The sequence below is a fragment of the Ahaetulla prasina genome, chromosome 2, assembly GCF_028640845.1.
Source record: "Ahaetulla prasina isolate Xishuangbanna chromosome 2, ASM2864084v1, whole genome shotgun sequence".
Taxonomy (NCBI): domain Eukaryota; kingdom Metazoa; phylum Chordata; class Lepidosauria; order Squamata; family Colubridae; genus Ahaetulla; species Ahaetulla prasina.
The window spans coordinates 153,917,595-153,934,103 of NC_080540.1; the positions used below are offsets into that span (position 1 = coordinate 153,917,595).

Sequence of the window (16,509 nt, forward strand, 5' to 3'; positions counted from 1 at the left end):
TTGTGATGAGGGAAGGTCTGGAGCCGAGAGAGTCCACTGTGCCTCAGATAGCCGGTTGTGAATCCCTCCTTGTGAAGTGGGGCCATAGGAATCAGATGGGTCTGTTGATCGCGTACCTGGCTCCTTGCTGCGTGACTACAGCCCTGCCTGAGCTACTGGAGGTGCTTGCCGGAGTGGCGGTTGAGATTCCCAGACTTTTGGTCATGGGGGATTTCAACTTGCCATCGGCCGGCTTGTCATCAACGGTGGTCCAGGAGTTCCAGGCTTCCATGACGGCCTTGGACCTGATTCAAGTAATTGATGGCCCTACACACATAGGGGGGTCCACACTGGACTTGATTTATATCTCTGGACAGTGGTTTAATGATCTGGTATTATGAGATTTAGTGACGGAATCTGTGTCATGGACAGATCATTTTCTCCTCCGCCTAGACTTTCTGACCGCCGCTCACCACCGCAGGGAGACGGAACCAATGCGTTGGTTCCGTCCCAGGCGCCTGATGGACCCCGAGAGGCTTCTGACGGAGCTTGGGCCGTTTCCTGAGGATCTTGCCCACGGCACGACCAAAGAACTAGTTGCGGCCTGGGAACAGGCCGCGGCTGCGGCTTTGGACCGTGTCGTGCCTTTGCGGCCTCTGACCCGGCGTAGATCTCAATTGGCTCCTTGGTTCTCTGAGGAGCTGAGAGAGATGAAACGCCGGAGAAGACGCCTAGAGAGTACCTGGAGATCCAGCCGTTCCGAGGCTGATCGGACACTAGTTAGGTCTTTTTCAAAGATCTACCTAGTGGCACTGAGGGAGGCGAAGCGTTCCTATGTTTCCACCCTCATTGCGTCGGCAGATAACCGCCCGGCCGCCCTGTTTCGGGTGACCCGTTCTCTCCTACATCAGGAGGGGCGGGATGACCCCTTGCAGGGACGTGCCGAGGAGTTTAGTGGTTATCTATATGATAAAATCGCTCAGCTTCGGGATAGTTTGGACCAAAATTGCGATGACCCAGATGAGATGACGGAGACGCATCTTGTTGATGTTGTTTGGGATGAGTTTGAGTCTGTGGCTCCCGAGGACGTAGACAGGTTACTGGGGAGGTTACATGCCACTACATGTTTACTGGACCCGTGCCTCTCCTGGCTGGTGCTGGCCACTCAGGAGGTGACACGAGGCTGGCTCCAGGAAATTATAAATGCTTCATTGTTGGAAGGGGTTTTCCCCGCCGCCTTGAAAGAGGCGGTGGTGAGACCCCTCCTCAAGAAGCCTTCCCTGGACCCAGCTATTTTGGGTAATTATCGTCCAGTCTCCAACCTTCGCTTTTTGGCGAAGGTTTTAGAGAGTGTGGTGGCATGGCAGCTTCCCCGGTACCTGGATGAAGCTGTCTATCTAGACCTGTTCCAGTCCGGCTTCCGGTCTGGATATAGCACGGAGACAGCTTTGGTCGCGTTGGTGGATGACCTCTGGAGGGCCAGGGATAGGGGTTGTTCCTCTGCCCTGGTCCTGTTAGATCTCTCAGCGGCTTTTGATACCATCGACCATGGTATCCTGCTGCACCGGTTGGAGAGTTTGGGAGTGGAAGGCACCGTTTATCGGTGGTTCTCCTCCTATCTCTCTGACCGGTCGCAGACAGTGTTGACAGGGGGGCAGAGATCGACGCGAGGCGCCTCACTTGTGGGGTACCTCAGGGGTCGATTCTCTCGCCTCTCCTGTTCAACATCTATATGAAGCCGTTGGGCGAGGTCATCAGTGGCTTTGGGATGAGTTACCAGCTGTACGCTGATGACACTCAGCTGTACTTTTCCACCCCGGGCCACCCCAATGAAGCTGTTGAAGTGCTGTCCCGGTGCCTGGAAGCCGTACGGGTCTGGATGGGGAGAAACAGACTCCGGCTCAATCCATCCAAGACAGAGTGGCTGTGGATGCCGGCACCCCGGTACAGCCAGCTGCAGCCGCGGCTGGCTGTTGGGGGCGAGTCACTGGCCCCAACAGAAAGGGTGCGCAACTTGGGCGTTCTCCTGGATGGACGGCTGTCGTTTGAAGACCACCTGGTGGCCGTCTCCAGGAGAGCTTTTTACCAGGTTCGCCTGGTTCGCCAGTTGCGCCCCTTCCTTGACCGGGATGCCTTATGCACGGTCACTCATGCTCTAGTCACTTCTCGTCTGGATTATTGCAATGCTCTCTACATGGGGCTACCCCTGAACTGCACTCGGAGGCTTCAGTTAGTCCAGAATGCAGCTGCGTGGGTGATAGAGGGAGCTACGCGTAGCTCCCATATAATACCGCTCCTGCGCAGACTGCACTGGCTACCTGTGGCCTTTCGAGTGCACTTTAAGGTTTTGGTCACTACCTTTAAAGCGCTCCATGGCTTAGGGCCTGGGTACTTACGGGACCGCCTGCTGTTACCGCATGCCTCCCACCGACCCGTACGCTCTCACAGAGAGGGACTTCTCAGGATGCCGTCCGCCAAGCAATGCCGGCTGGCAGCCCCCAGGGGAAGGGCCTTCTCTGTTGGAGCACCTACCCTCTGGAACGAACTTTCCCCTGGTTTGCGTCAATTACCTGACCTTCGGACCTTTTGCCGTGAATTGAAAACATACTTGTTCATCCAAGCGGGACTGGCTTAATTCTTAACTCTTAATTCTTAATTTTTAAATTTTGAACTTTTTGAATTTTAATAATTTTAAATTGGGTATTCTGTTTTATTGGGTCAATTTGACGGTTTTTAAATTTTTCGGCCATTATAGAATATGTTCTTTTAATTTGTGGTTTTAAAATTGTATATTGTATTGTTTAAATTTGGCTGTACACCGCCCTGAGTCCTTCGGGAGAAGGGCGGTATAAAAATCTAAATAATAATAATAATAATAATAATAATAATAATAATAATAATAATAATAATAATAATAATAATAATAATAATAATAATAGCGAGATGTGACGAGCGCATGAGTGACCGTGCACAGGGCACCCCGGTCTAGGAAGGGGCGCAACTGGCGAACCAGGCGAACCTGATAAAAACCTCTCCTGGAGATGGCCGTCAAATGATCTTCAAAAGACAGCCGTCCATCCAGGAGGACGCCCAAGTTGTGCACCCTTTCCATCGGGGCCAGTAACTCACCCCCAACAGTCAGCCGCGGCTGCAACTGACTGTACTGGGGTGCCGGCATCCACAGCCACTCCATCTTGGAGGGATTGAGTTTGAGCCTGTTTCTCCCCATCCAGACCAGTACGGCTTCCAGGCACCGGGACAGCACTTTGATAGCTTCATTGGGGTGGCCCAGGGTGGAAAAGTACAGCTGAGTATCATCAGCGTACAGATGGTAACTCACCCCAAAGCCACTGATGATTTCACCCAGCAGCTTCATATAGATGTTGAACAGAAGGGGCGAGAGAATCGACCCCTGCAGCACCCCACAAGTGCGGTGCCTCGGGTACGACTTCTGCCCCTCTGTCAACACCGTCTGAGACCGATCGGAGAGATAGGAGGAGAACCACCGATAAACAGTGCCTCCCACTCCCAATCCCTCCAATCGGTGCAGCAGGATACCATGGTCGATGGTATCAAAAGCCGCTGAGAGGTCTAATAGGTCCAGGGCAGAGGAAAAACCCCTATCCCTGGCCCTCCAGAGATCATCAACCAACGTGACCAAAGCCGTCTCAGTGCTATAACCGGGCCGAAAGCCGGACTGGAACGGGTCCAGATAGACAGATTCATCCAGGTACCGGGGTAATTGACATGCCACCACACTCTCTACAACCTTCGCCACAAAGCGAAAGTTGGAGACTGGACGATAATTTCCTAAAAAAGCCGGATCCAGTTAATTAATCTAATCTTATTTTTTATCAATATAATATGTCTCTCAACATTTTAATCAATTAATCTTAATTAGCTATAACATTTCTTTCTATTCAGATCAGCTTTAATTCAATCTTACTTAAATCTCTTTAACATATTTTCTTCTCTAACCACTGATAAAAGAGATCCCATATTTTATAAAATAGTTTTTCTTCCTGTTCTATAATTTCTAATGTCAATTTATTTATTTCTGCATATTCCAACATTTTCCTAATAATTTCATCTTGCAATGGAAGTCATTCATTTTTCCATTTTTTGGCAAATACAATCCTAGCTGCTGTCAAAACATTTACAATCAAATATCTCAAATCTCTATTATATGTTTCAGATATAATTCCCAATAAAAAAACTTCTGGTTTAAAATCAATACGTTTCTTAATCACCTTTTCCAACTATGTGTGGATTTTGGACCAATATCTTTTAGCTTCTACACATGTCCACCACATATGGTAATATGAACCAGGTGTCTGGTGACATTTCCAACATTTTTCAGATTTATTCTTAAACATTCTAGCGATTCTTGTCAGGTAGGTGCCATCTATAAAACATCTTGTACAAATTTTCTTTGTATGCAGTAGACATACATACTCCCCATTGGTGGGGAGGTGGAAGTCAAGCCACAACATGTACTACGATCAACCAGAGCCATAATTTTTTATTTATTTATTTATTTATTTATTCAATTTTTATACCGCCCTTCTCCCGAAGGACTCAGGGCGGTGTACAGCCAAAAATAAAAACAAACAATACAATATACAATTTAAAATACAAATTAAAAAACTTATTTTATAATTGGCCTAAAAAACTTTAAAATATATAAAACTAAAACCCCATTAAAATTAATAATAGATAATTTAAAATCAATAAAATTTAAGCCAGCCCCGCGCGAATGAAAAGATGTGTCTTCAGTTCGTGGCGGAAGGTCCGAAGGTCAGGTATTTGGCGTAAACCCGGGGGAAGCTCGTTCCAGAGTGTGGGAGCCCCCACAGAGAAGGACCTTCCCCTGGGGGCCGCCAGCCGACATTGCTTGGCGGACGGCACCCTGAGAAGACCCTCTCTGTGAGAGCGTACGGGTCGGTGGGAGGCATGCGGTAACAGCAGGCGGTCCCGTAAGTACCCAGGCCCTAAGCCATGGAGCGCTTTAAAGGTAGTGACCAAAACCTTAAAGTGCACTCGAAAAGCCACAGGTAGCCAGTGCAGTCTGCGCAGGAGCGGTATTATATGGGAGCTACGCGTAGCTCCCTCTATCACCCACGCAGCTGCATTCTGGACTAACTGAAGCCTCCGAGTGCACCTCAAGGGGAGCCCCATGTAGAGAGCATTACAATAATCCAAGCGAGAGGTAACGAGCGCATGAGTGACTGTGCACAAGGCATCCCGATCAAGGAAAGGGCGCAACTGCCGAACCAGGCGAACCTGGTGGAAGGCCCTCCTGGAGATGGCCGTCAAATGATCTCCAAACGACAGCCGTTCATCCAGGAGGACACCTAAGTTGCGCACCCTATCCTTTGGGGCCAATAACTCGCCTCCAACAGTCAGCCGCGGCTGCAGCTGACTGAATCGGGGTGCCGGCATCCACAGCCACTCCGTCTTGGAGAGATTAAGCTTGAGCCTGTTTCTCCCCATCCAGACCCGTACAGCTTCCACACACCGGGACAGCACTTCAACAGCTTCATTGGGGTGGCCTGGGGTGGAAAAGTACAGCTGGGTGTCATCAGCATACAGCTGGTATCTCACCCCAAAGCCACTGATGATCTCACCCAACGGCTTCATATAGATGTTGAACAGAAGGGGCGAGAGGATCGACCCCTGCGGCACCCCACAAGTGAGGCACCTCGCGGTCGACCTCTGCCCCCCTGTCAACACCGTCTGCGACCGGTCAGAGAGATAGGAGGAGAACCACCGATACACGGTGCCTCCCACTCCCAATCCCCCCAACCGGCGCAGCAAGATACCATGGTCGATGGTATCAAAAGCCGCTGAGAGGTCTAATAGGACCAGGGCAGAGGAATAACCCGTCCCTGGCCCTCCAGAGGTCATCCACCAATGCGACCAAAGCTGTCTCCGTGCTGTATCCGGGTCGGAAGCCGGACTGGAACGGGTCTAGATAGACAGATTCATCCAGGTATTGGGGTAGCTGTCGCGCCACAGCACTCTCTACAACCTTCGCAACAAAGCGAAGGTTGGAGACTGGACGATAATTACCCAAAATAGCTGGGTCCAGGGAGGGCTTCTTGAGGAGGGGTCTCACCACCGCCTCTTTCAAGGCGGCAAGGAAAACCCCTTCCAACAAAGAAGCGTTGATAATCCCCTGGAGCCAGCTTCGTGTCACCTCCTGAGTGGCCAGTACCAGCCAGGAAGGACACGGGTCCAGTAAACATGTAGTGGCGTGAAGCCTCCCCAACAACCTGTCCACGTCCTCGGGAGCCACAGGGTCAAACTCATCCCAAACAGACTCAACAAGACGTGCCTCCTCTCCCTCGCTTGGATCATCCCAATTTTGGTCCAGACCATCCCGGAGCTGAGCGATTTTATCGTATAGATAACCACTAAACTCCTCGGCACGTCCCTGCAATGGGTCATCCCGCACCTCCTGATGAAGGAGGGAGCGGGTCACCCGAAACAGGGCGGCCGGGCGGTTATCTGCCAACGCAATGAGGGTGGAGGCATATGAGCGCCTCGCCTCCCTCATTGCCACTAGGTAGGTCCTATTCTAGGACTAGTGTCCGATCAGCTTCGGAACGACTGGACCTCCAGGTGCTCTCTAGACGTCTTCTCCGGCGTTTCATCTCCCTCAGCCCCTCGGAGAACCAAGGGGCCGGACGAGATCTGCGCCGGGTCAGAGGCCGCAAAGGCACGACACGGTCCAAGGCCCCAGCCGCGGCCTGCTCCCAGGCCGCAACTAGTTCCTCAGTCGTGCCGTGGGCCAGATCCTCTGCCAGATTATCTAGTTATCCTAGATAAACCCTAACTATAAAGTATAAATGGAGGAGAGGAAATTGATTACAGTAAACATAAATGGTCTTAATTCGGTTATTAAGAGAAGAAGAATATTCCATAAGTTAGAGAAATTAAAATTTGATATAATTTGTTTACAAGAAGTACACATTAAAAAACAAAATGAACATTTGCTGATCCAGCCAAAGTCGGGGAGAATTTTCACCTCCCTGCCACAATGTAAAAAAAGAGGAGTTGTATTATATATAAGAAATACAACTGAAGCCAAGTTAGTATATACAGACGAAAATGGTAGGATTTTGATGGTGGAAATAATAAACAATAATATGAAAATACTTATGATAGCAATATATGCTCCAAATGATAACCAAGAAGATTTTTATGAGAAGCTACACGTGAAAATTACTGATCTGGAATATGAAAATATTTGTTTGATGGGAGACTTAAATGGCATGATTGATGGGAAATTAGACTACAGAACCCAAAAAGCAACGAAACAAAATAGAAATATTCTTCCGAGATCATTCTTTAAAATGGTTGAGGAAATGAACTTAAAGGATGTATGGAGAGAAAGGCATCTGGGAAATAATCAATATACTTTTTACTCGAATAGACATTTGTCATGGTCCAGAATAGATATGATATGGATGACAACGCAATTGATACTTAATACAGAAGAAATTGATATAGAAACTAACACTTGGGCAGACCATAATCCTATAACAATGAAATGGAAAGGACAAAGGAGAAGAAGCAGATGGACTTTAAATACAACACTACTAAAAGATAAAGATTTTGTACAGAAAATTGAAGCGGAGTTGGCCTTTTTCTTTAAGGAAAATAAAGAAGAAGATATATCATTACAAAACCAGTGGGACACAATGAAGGCATACACTAGAGCAGACCTGGGCAAATTAAGGCCCGCGGGCCACATCCGGCCCTTTGTACGTCCCTGTCCGGCCCGCGTGAGGCCAATCATAAACACCATAAAAAATAAATTGCACTGGTTCAATAATTGTTTTTCTTATTTAACCAATAGACCACAGTTTCACATAACCTAATATACATATTTACAGAGTGCTTTATTCTTCTGATTATCAGTACCAGCTATTCAAAATATTTAATTTAAGTATTTTACAATGAAAGAAAGTTGGTGGCCCTCTGACACAATTCAGGCTTCTCATGCGGCCCCTGATAAAAATTAATTGCCCACCCCTGCACTAGAGGGTTGTTTATAGACCAGTGGTCACCAACTGGTGGTCCATGGACCACTGGTGGTCCACAAGAAAATTTTGGTGGTCCACAGAAAAATTATTTGTATTTTTAATATTGCACTAAATCAGGGGTCCTCAAACTACAACACCTGGGACGGATATGTGCAATGAATGTTTGTGTTGCTGCACAGTCTCCCACTTTGAGGTCTTTTTGTGTGGGTTTGAGGGGGGGAGAAATTCTGACCTGGCGTCTGCTTCAGCCTCCTGGTGTAGTGCTTTGGGCGAAGGTTGGAGGGAAGTGCCACTGGTGGTGAAGAGCCAGAGGGCCTCGTTTCAGTGGGACAGCATCATGGTCTGGGACTGGCTGACCAACTCAGCCCGCTGAGCCTCCAGGTACTTGTACCTGGCCTTACACTCCTGCAGGTCTTCCCTCTACTTGGAAAGCCTATGCTCGTAGTCCTCAGTGAGGTGCTTCTACTGAGCCTCCTTCTTGGTCAGATCCAATTTGAACTGAGCTTCTTTTGCCAACTCTTTCTTGTGGTGGCTGCTTAGCTCCAACAACTGCTTCCTATTGGGGTCCTAAAGAGCCCGGGCGGGGAGGTGAGGAGTTTTGGCCACGCCCACCCAGTCACATGACCACCTAGCCTCGCCCACCCAGCCGGTCATTAGGCAGATCATATTAATGGTCCACGGGATTTAAAATTATGAATTTAGTGGTCCCTGAGGTCTGAAAGGTTGGGGACCCCTGTTATAGACTATGTAAGGAAGAAAAATGTGAAGAAAAGACAAGCTTATAAAGTGCTAGAAATTAGCCATAAGAATTTAGAGGAAAACTTACAGAAATTTCCAGAGAAAAAAGATGTTAAAATGAAAATGGAATTAATTAAGCATAAAATGGCCTTAATTGAAAAAGAAGATTTAGCACAGAAAATTAGAGGGGCGAAACAAAACTATTTTGAAAATGCTAATAAACCGGGTAGATGGCTAGCTTATAAATTGAAAAAAGAGAAAGAGTCCCCGCAAATAATACGATTAGTAGACAACCAAGGCTAGGTTCAATATGTAAATACAGAGAAGAAAAAAATTGTACAAGACTACTACAAGGAACTATATGACCAGGAGAATATACAAGAGGAAAATGTTAAACAATACTTACAGAAAGCGAATTTACCTCATATTTCTAAAGATATGGAAATGATGTTGGAAGGAAATATAACAATAATGGAATTGACCAAAACACTTAAAAACAAAAAAATGGGAAGGCACCAGGCCCAGACGGGCTATCAGCAGAATACTACAAAACATTTCAGGAGTCACTGAGTCTCCCACTACTAGAAGCCATGAATGAAGTGATGTTAAAAAAGAAAATACCAGAGACATGGACAGAGGCTTATATCACACTTATCTCAAAAGAGGATACCGATTTACAACAAATAAAGAATCATAGAGCCATATCCTTATTAAACTCGGATTACAAAATTTTTGCTTTAATATTGGCAGAAAGACTTAAAAGATACTTAAATGACTTTATACATTCTGATCAAAATGGCTTTCTGCCCAAAAGACATATTAAAGACAATATGAGAATTTCTTGATGCACAGAAAGCTTTTGATAACGTGAACTGGCGTTTTATGATACTACAATTGGAACAGATGGGTTTTGGTAGGAAGTTTATTAAGGCCATAGAAGCTATATATTATAAACAAACAGCTAAAGTAATGATGAATGGAAAAATGACGGAAGTGATACAAATTAAAAAAGGTTGCCCGTTATCACCTCTGCTGTTTGTATTAACACTGGAAGTACTAAATAGAAATATTAGAGAAGAAGAGGGAATGAAGGGTATGAAAATTAAAATACAAATTACAAGCATTCACAGATGATCTGGTTTTTATCCTTGAGGATCCATTAGAATCGATAAATATATTGATTGATAAGAGAGTAGAATATGAGAAGGTAGCAGGTTTGAAAATAAATAAAGATAAAACAAAAATTTTGACAAAAAACATGTTAATAAAATACGAAGATGAATTGGTGGAAAGATCAGGGATGCAAATCACTAATAAGGTTAAGTACTTGGGGATACACCTGACAGCAAGATGTAGTACATTGAAAGAAAATAACTATGTTAAACTTAAGCAGCAGATCATGCTACACCTGGCAAAATGGGAGAACTTACAATTATCACTGATTGGAAGAATATCAACTGTTAAGATGAAAATATTGCCCAGAATTTTGTATCTGTTCCAAACAATTCCAATTAAACTGGGGAAACAATATTTTGAGGACCAGAATAAAACAATGTTGAAATTCATATGGCAAAGTAAAAAAGCAAGAATAAAACTAAAATTATTGCAAGATGTGAGAATTAGAGGAGGCTTTGGACTACCCACTTGGGATTTATATTATCAATCAGCCAGTTTAATGTGGATCAAGAAATGGATAACTTTAAGAAATAAGAATATTGACATTGGAAGGACATGATTTGTTGTTGGGATGGCACGCTTTTCTATGGTATGGGGAAGCTAAAACACAGGGCTATTTCAGAAGACATTTTATAAGAGAGGCATTATTGCTAAACTGGGAAAAGATTAAAAAAAACCACTATTTAAAAATTCCAGTTTGGGTATTGACTATTGAGGCTTTTTCATATTCAATAATATTTAGGAAAGAACAAATTGTTAGATATTGTGAACTGTTGAATGAAAAGGGTGAATTAAAAACGATACAAGAATTAGAATTACAAGGTATAAAAATGAATTGGTTTTATTTGCAAATACGTTCCAGATATGATAAAGATTCCAAAACAGAAGGATTTTATAATAATATGATTAACTTAGATAAAATTTTGACAGGTGCTGATGACAACCTAATTAGGAAATTATATTGCTACTTATTGGAATTTAACTTAAAAGAAGAACAAGTCAAAGAGACGATTGCTTGGGGGAAAATTTTTGGACATGGAATTGACTTGGAGGTGTGGCAAAAACTCTGGACTCAAAACTATAAAATGACAAGGCTGGAAATTCTTGAAAGCTTGAGCTTCCATGAATGGTCATTCTCAATTAGTCGTGGCTATGAATTAGGCAGTTTGATTTTGCAAAAATAATATTTTTTTTTTGCAAGTTTAGTATGGGAAATTGTTTATCACTAATAGTGTTTACTTGGAAGGCTTTTAGGGATACTTCTGAATGGAATTAATTCCAAGGAAATAGAGCAATTTTCTTTAAAAAATTAGAATTAACTAATCAAAGGTTGGTGTCATAATCTTTCAAAAGTAAAAATATGTCCTGATAAAATTAGTTTGTGATTAATTTATGATTTGGCCATACTGACTAAAAAAATCTGAAATGTCCACCAAAAATGTTATTTGGTAACATATGAAAAAATAAGAGATGAAAGGGCATCATGAACTGTTATGTCATTTAGCATTCACAGAAATGGCATTCATAAACATGGCAGCTTGCTTCACAGATAGGAACATACATTGTATCTGAAGAAGGATCTCTGCAAGTGAACCATGGATTGTAGGAAAATTATTCCCAAAATCTTTCTGTGCAGCTACATACAAAATAGTTTGATAATTTTTTTAGAACAAAGGGAGAAGTTAGGTACAAGTCTGGGAGAAGTAAGTACATGCCAAAGGGGTTCTCAAGTACCCTTTGCTAAGGGAATATCAGGGATTTTGGAGAAGGGCATTTTTATCTACTCTGCCATCAAGAAAAGCCATTGTTTTTTCCCCCAAAGGCCTTGGGGTGGAAATTTTGTGAGCAGTTTGCTCTTTTAATTTATCTCTAATGGTTATTTTTAACCTTACTTTTTTTTAAAAAAAAGTGGATATGCAAGGTGCTTACTATTAATTGCAGTGGCATCTAAGCCAAATAAGTAAATAAATAAATCTTAGTGAGCTCCCCTTATCATAAAGCTTAAAAACAATTTTAATACTATTAAAGCATTACAAAATAAATAAATATGGCACCAAGTAAAATTGTTATGATGGATATTAATACAGCCAGGAAACAGAGCTCTTAACAAACTTGAAGCCCCAGGCCCAGACACACAATCAAGTCTTCATGTTCTTGGAAAGGCCAATGGGGTTGGGCTTATCCTGATATCTGAAGGAAAAATATTCCACAGGGAAAAGCCTATAGTTTCTGCCAGCTGACATTTCTTGGCTGCCAAGACCCACAGATGTACAACTTGCCTGACTTGACTGGACAGGTAGAAGCAACTGGAGGAAGATGGTTCCTTAGGTAACACACATGCACACAGTCAGGAAAGTCTTTAAAGGTGATAGCCAATATCTTGAATTGCACCCAGAAACACACTTGCAACTAATCCAGCTCACAAGGCTGGATTATATATGTGGCAACTAACCAGTACCATATTATACCCATGCAATTGCATTCTGTACTAGTTGAAGCTTCTGAATGTTCTTCAAGGACATGTAGATTGCACCACAGTAGTCCAGATGAGAAATTACAAGGACACAGCTAAGCATAATTGGTGATCAACTTCTGATACCTATGGTGGAAATTAGTCCTATAACAGAAGTGCTACAAGAAACTGAATTATTTAAAATGCTAGTTAGCTTCAAATGGTGCTTCAAATTCAAATGATGCTGTTGAACACATGATATGTTGTATAGGGTGTGCATTTTACCAGCATCACTTTTATTTCTAGAATGTGGAAAAAGATATCTTGGAGCTGAGATAGTGATTGAGTCTCGGATTATAGGTGGACATGATGCTCTACCTGGGACTTGGCCATGGCAAATTAGCTTCCAGGTCTATGAATTTCCCTCAGGATACAGTCATGTATGTGGTGGATCTTTAATTAATAACATCACAGTATTGACAGAAGCTCACTGCATTAGATCATGGATGGATGTATCTTCCAGATTTTTCCTGATTTACTTTTTAAAATTAACTTTTACTATAAAGTATACAGCTTAATACCTCTTTCTGTGTGTGTGTGTGTGTGTGTGTGTGTGTGTGTGTGTGGCGTTTGAATTTAAAATGAAAGTTTGATCTTAATTGTTCTGCTTGGACTCCTTGGCAATATATGTATAACATTTTCATTAGAACAAAATACATTTTTATGAAAGAGAATATATAAAACAGTCACATCTTAAATTAATACACATTTTGTTGAAAAGTTGTTTTTGATTAATATCCAGAATGATAAGAAACATGTCCTGATACATAAAATCATGATCAGTAATCATAACCTTCTGTGATTCTACTAGTCTGCAGTTATACAAATTATCACATTAATTTTACCTAGTATTCTTCCAATCGTGACGACTCTTGAGGATATAGACCAGGGGTGTCAAACTTGAATCATGTGACACATTGGGACTTTTTCTCCTTTGTAAACTGGGTGTGGGTGTGGCCAGGGTGTGACGCATCTGGCCCATGGGCCGGGAGTTTGACACCCCTGATATATACCATATTCTTATCAGCACGAGGAAAAAATGTAGAATGGGGTAAGAGGCTGAAGGGAGTAGATTTGGGAAAAAGTAAATTCCTCTTTCAGGGGTAAAATTGCACCTGATGCCTTGAAGTGGTGCTTGAAGAGCCAATTCTTGATCTATTGTTCCGATAATTTCATCCCATCTCCATTTTTTTCAAAAAGAGAAAAAGGAAGACTTTGGAGTACAGGTCCTTGAGTTACAACCATAATGGAGCCTGCCCATCATTTGTAACCCAAAATGTTTGTAAAATGAGTCAATTATTTGACGCATTTCTACAATCTTTTTTTTACAGTGGCCATTAAGTAAATCTGCAATTATTAAGTGAACCACTGGTTTGTGATGGATAGGTTTTTTTGAAAATCAGAAATAAATGCTTGTTTTCTGCAAAATTATCATAAAATGTGGTTAATGTGACTTCAGGATGCTGCAAATAACCCAGATACAAGTTTTATTTCTTTGTGACTGGACAGTATCAGTGGATAATCATACTCCCCCGTAAAATATCACAATTTTAAAAACCCATCCAATAAAAATAAAAATCAGGCTAGTCCAGCCATATGAAATAAATAAGTTTTAAGTTCGCGGCAAAAGGTCCTAAGGTCAGGTAATTGTCGAAGTCCGAGAGGAAGTTCGTTCCACAGGGTCGGAGCTCCCACAGAGAAGGCCCTCCCCCTGGGGGCCGCCAGTCGACACTGTTTGGCTGACGGCACCCTGAGGAGTCCCTCTCTGTGGGAGCGTACCGGACGATGGGAGATAGAAGCCGGCAGTAGGCGGTCCCGTAGATAGCCCGGTCCTAATAACACAGAACCCAAGAAATACCTCTCTAGGAATATCTCCAGATTACATGAGGAAGCTGCTCATGACATTCCTACCATAAACCTTAAAGGATCTCACAGGAGCAGCCTCATTGAAGATCTAAGGCTGCGTCCCCCTGTTGGAAGAAATATCCATCTGGGTTCAGTTCCAAGTGGGGACAAAGACACTGAAAACATGGAGGCTGCTTGGAAAGATGGTTTAATGGTGGTCAGGATCACATGGCTTGAGTTCCTGAACAGAAAAGGGCTGAGATCCTGTGTGCTCCCTGGCTTTATGCTTTTTCTGAGCTTTGAACTTTCTGGGGCACAGGAAGAGTATCCTGATTGGTTGTCAAACTCCCAGGGGGTGGGGGTCTTAGCTAGCCTTGCTGGCTGATGTAACCTTCCCAGGTGCCATGTGGTGAAATGGGTAGAGGCTAATCCTATCATGTCCTGAGGGCCATGTCTTAATCCCATCACCCTGGAGCTGAAGGTCTTCTGTGTTGTAGATAAGATGTCTTTTGTCTTTCTGGGGCTATTAACAAAGGTGGGGGCCGCTTTCCAAGAGCATGTTTCTCCTTTTCTCATCCAGGAAGGTATAATATTCTGCTTTTTTAAATATTTCCTAGAATATTTCATTCTTCTAGGAGGGGGGTGGGTGCTAAATTCCTACACCCCATTACTTTGGAAAGTAGGCAGGCGGCCTCTGTAAGTTAGCATACGAGTATACATGCGTGCATACCGTTCCTGTCCTATTGTTTCGTTATATCCAATTGTTGGAAGAAATATCCATCTGGGTTCAGTTCCAAGTGGGGACAAAGACACTGGAAACATGGAGACTGCTTGGAAAGATGATTTAATGGTGATCAGGATCACATGGCTTGAGATCCTGAACAGAAAAGAGCTGAGATCCTGTGTGCTCCCTGGTTTTATGCTTTTTCTGAGCTTTGAACTTTCTGGGGCACAGGAAGAGTACCCTGATTGGCTGTCGGACTCCCAGGGGGTGGGGGTCTTAGCTAGCCTTGTAGGTTGTCTCTCAAGCTTGCTTGAGCCTTGCCATGTGGTAAGATTCTGTTGCTAGATGGGTAGGGGCTAATCCTATCTTTGTCATGTAGACAATGGACTGGCTCAGGCCTTAATGGCCCATTGACAAAGGTGGGGGGGAGTTGCTTTGTCTTTAAAACATGTTTCTCCATTTCTCATCCAGGGAAATATATTTTGCCTTTTTAAATATTTTCTAAAATATTTCATTCTTCTAGGAGGCGGGTGGGTGCTAAATTCCTACACAATTAATATAGTTATTGCATACTCATACTTATATATATATATGCTTATATATTGTATAGTTATTACATGCTTATGCTTATATATACTGTGTGACAAAAATAAATAAATAAAATAAATAAAAGTAGCCAAAGTGGGCCGTTATGATGGTGAGGAGGGCCCGCAGTCCCCAGTTCAGCCAGCGGTTATTTCAGTCGGGTGGGGTTCAGACACCGCTTGGAAAGTAAGTCCCCACCTTTCCCCTGTCGGTGGCCGTACGCGCCTCCATTTGCCCCAGGCCATTTGCCTTAGCGAGAGGGCTCCCCGCGAGGCTCACGAGGAGAACCGTCGCTCTCGCGCCGCCTGTCGCCTGACCCTCTGAAGGGGAACGCGCGCGAAACCGGCCGCCATTTTGCTCCCTGGACGGACGATGAGCCGAAGCTTCTGTCCCGCCGCCTTTTCGTTTTGGGCTTTGCTTGTGCTGTTCAGGGAAGCTGCGGCCAAAGCCCTGCCCTCCCTGAACCTTTCCGACGGTGAGCCTCGGCCTCGCCCAGTCCTCGCAGGCCGTCGAGCGCCAACGGGCTGCTCAGGACGGGGTAGCCTAATAGATAAAGAGGTTTTGGCGGGGGGGGGGAACTGTCACCGGAGCGCACGGGAATTCATTCGCCGGGCGCTCAAGGGCCAAGGCCGTTGTCGGAAACGTCTCCTCGGCGGGGGAGGTTGCGAGCGCTCTCCAAAAGGAGACGTCCCCCGGACTACCCTATTGCCATATTTGCGACAGTGGCGGCTCGCGAAAGGCCCATCGACGATTGCATAAATAGGGGCAAAGTGGAGGCGCCTCAGGCCTTTGCTCTTGGTGATTACTCCGTGAGGATGTCTGCGCAGAGTTGCGTTCCGACAATGCGGGAGTTTCCTTGCCTACGATCTTTATAGACGGTACAGCAATTAGGTTGTGAG

General features: G+C 44.2%; 1 protein-coding gene across 1 annotated transcript in view; it reads left to right on the forward strand.

The window, feature by feature from the left end:
- Nucleotides 1-16,509, forward strand: part of LOC131190585 (uncharacterized) — a 65,191-nt gene that overhangs the window by 19,480 nt on the left and 29,202 nt on the right. The window contains exon 7 of the mRNA XM_058167924.1: nt 15,937-16,085. Coding sequence (XP_058023907.1) covers nt 15,937-16,085 — 149 coding nt within the window. The remainder of the gene's footprint in view (nt 1-15,936; nt 16,086-16,509) is intronic.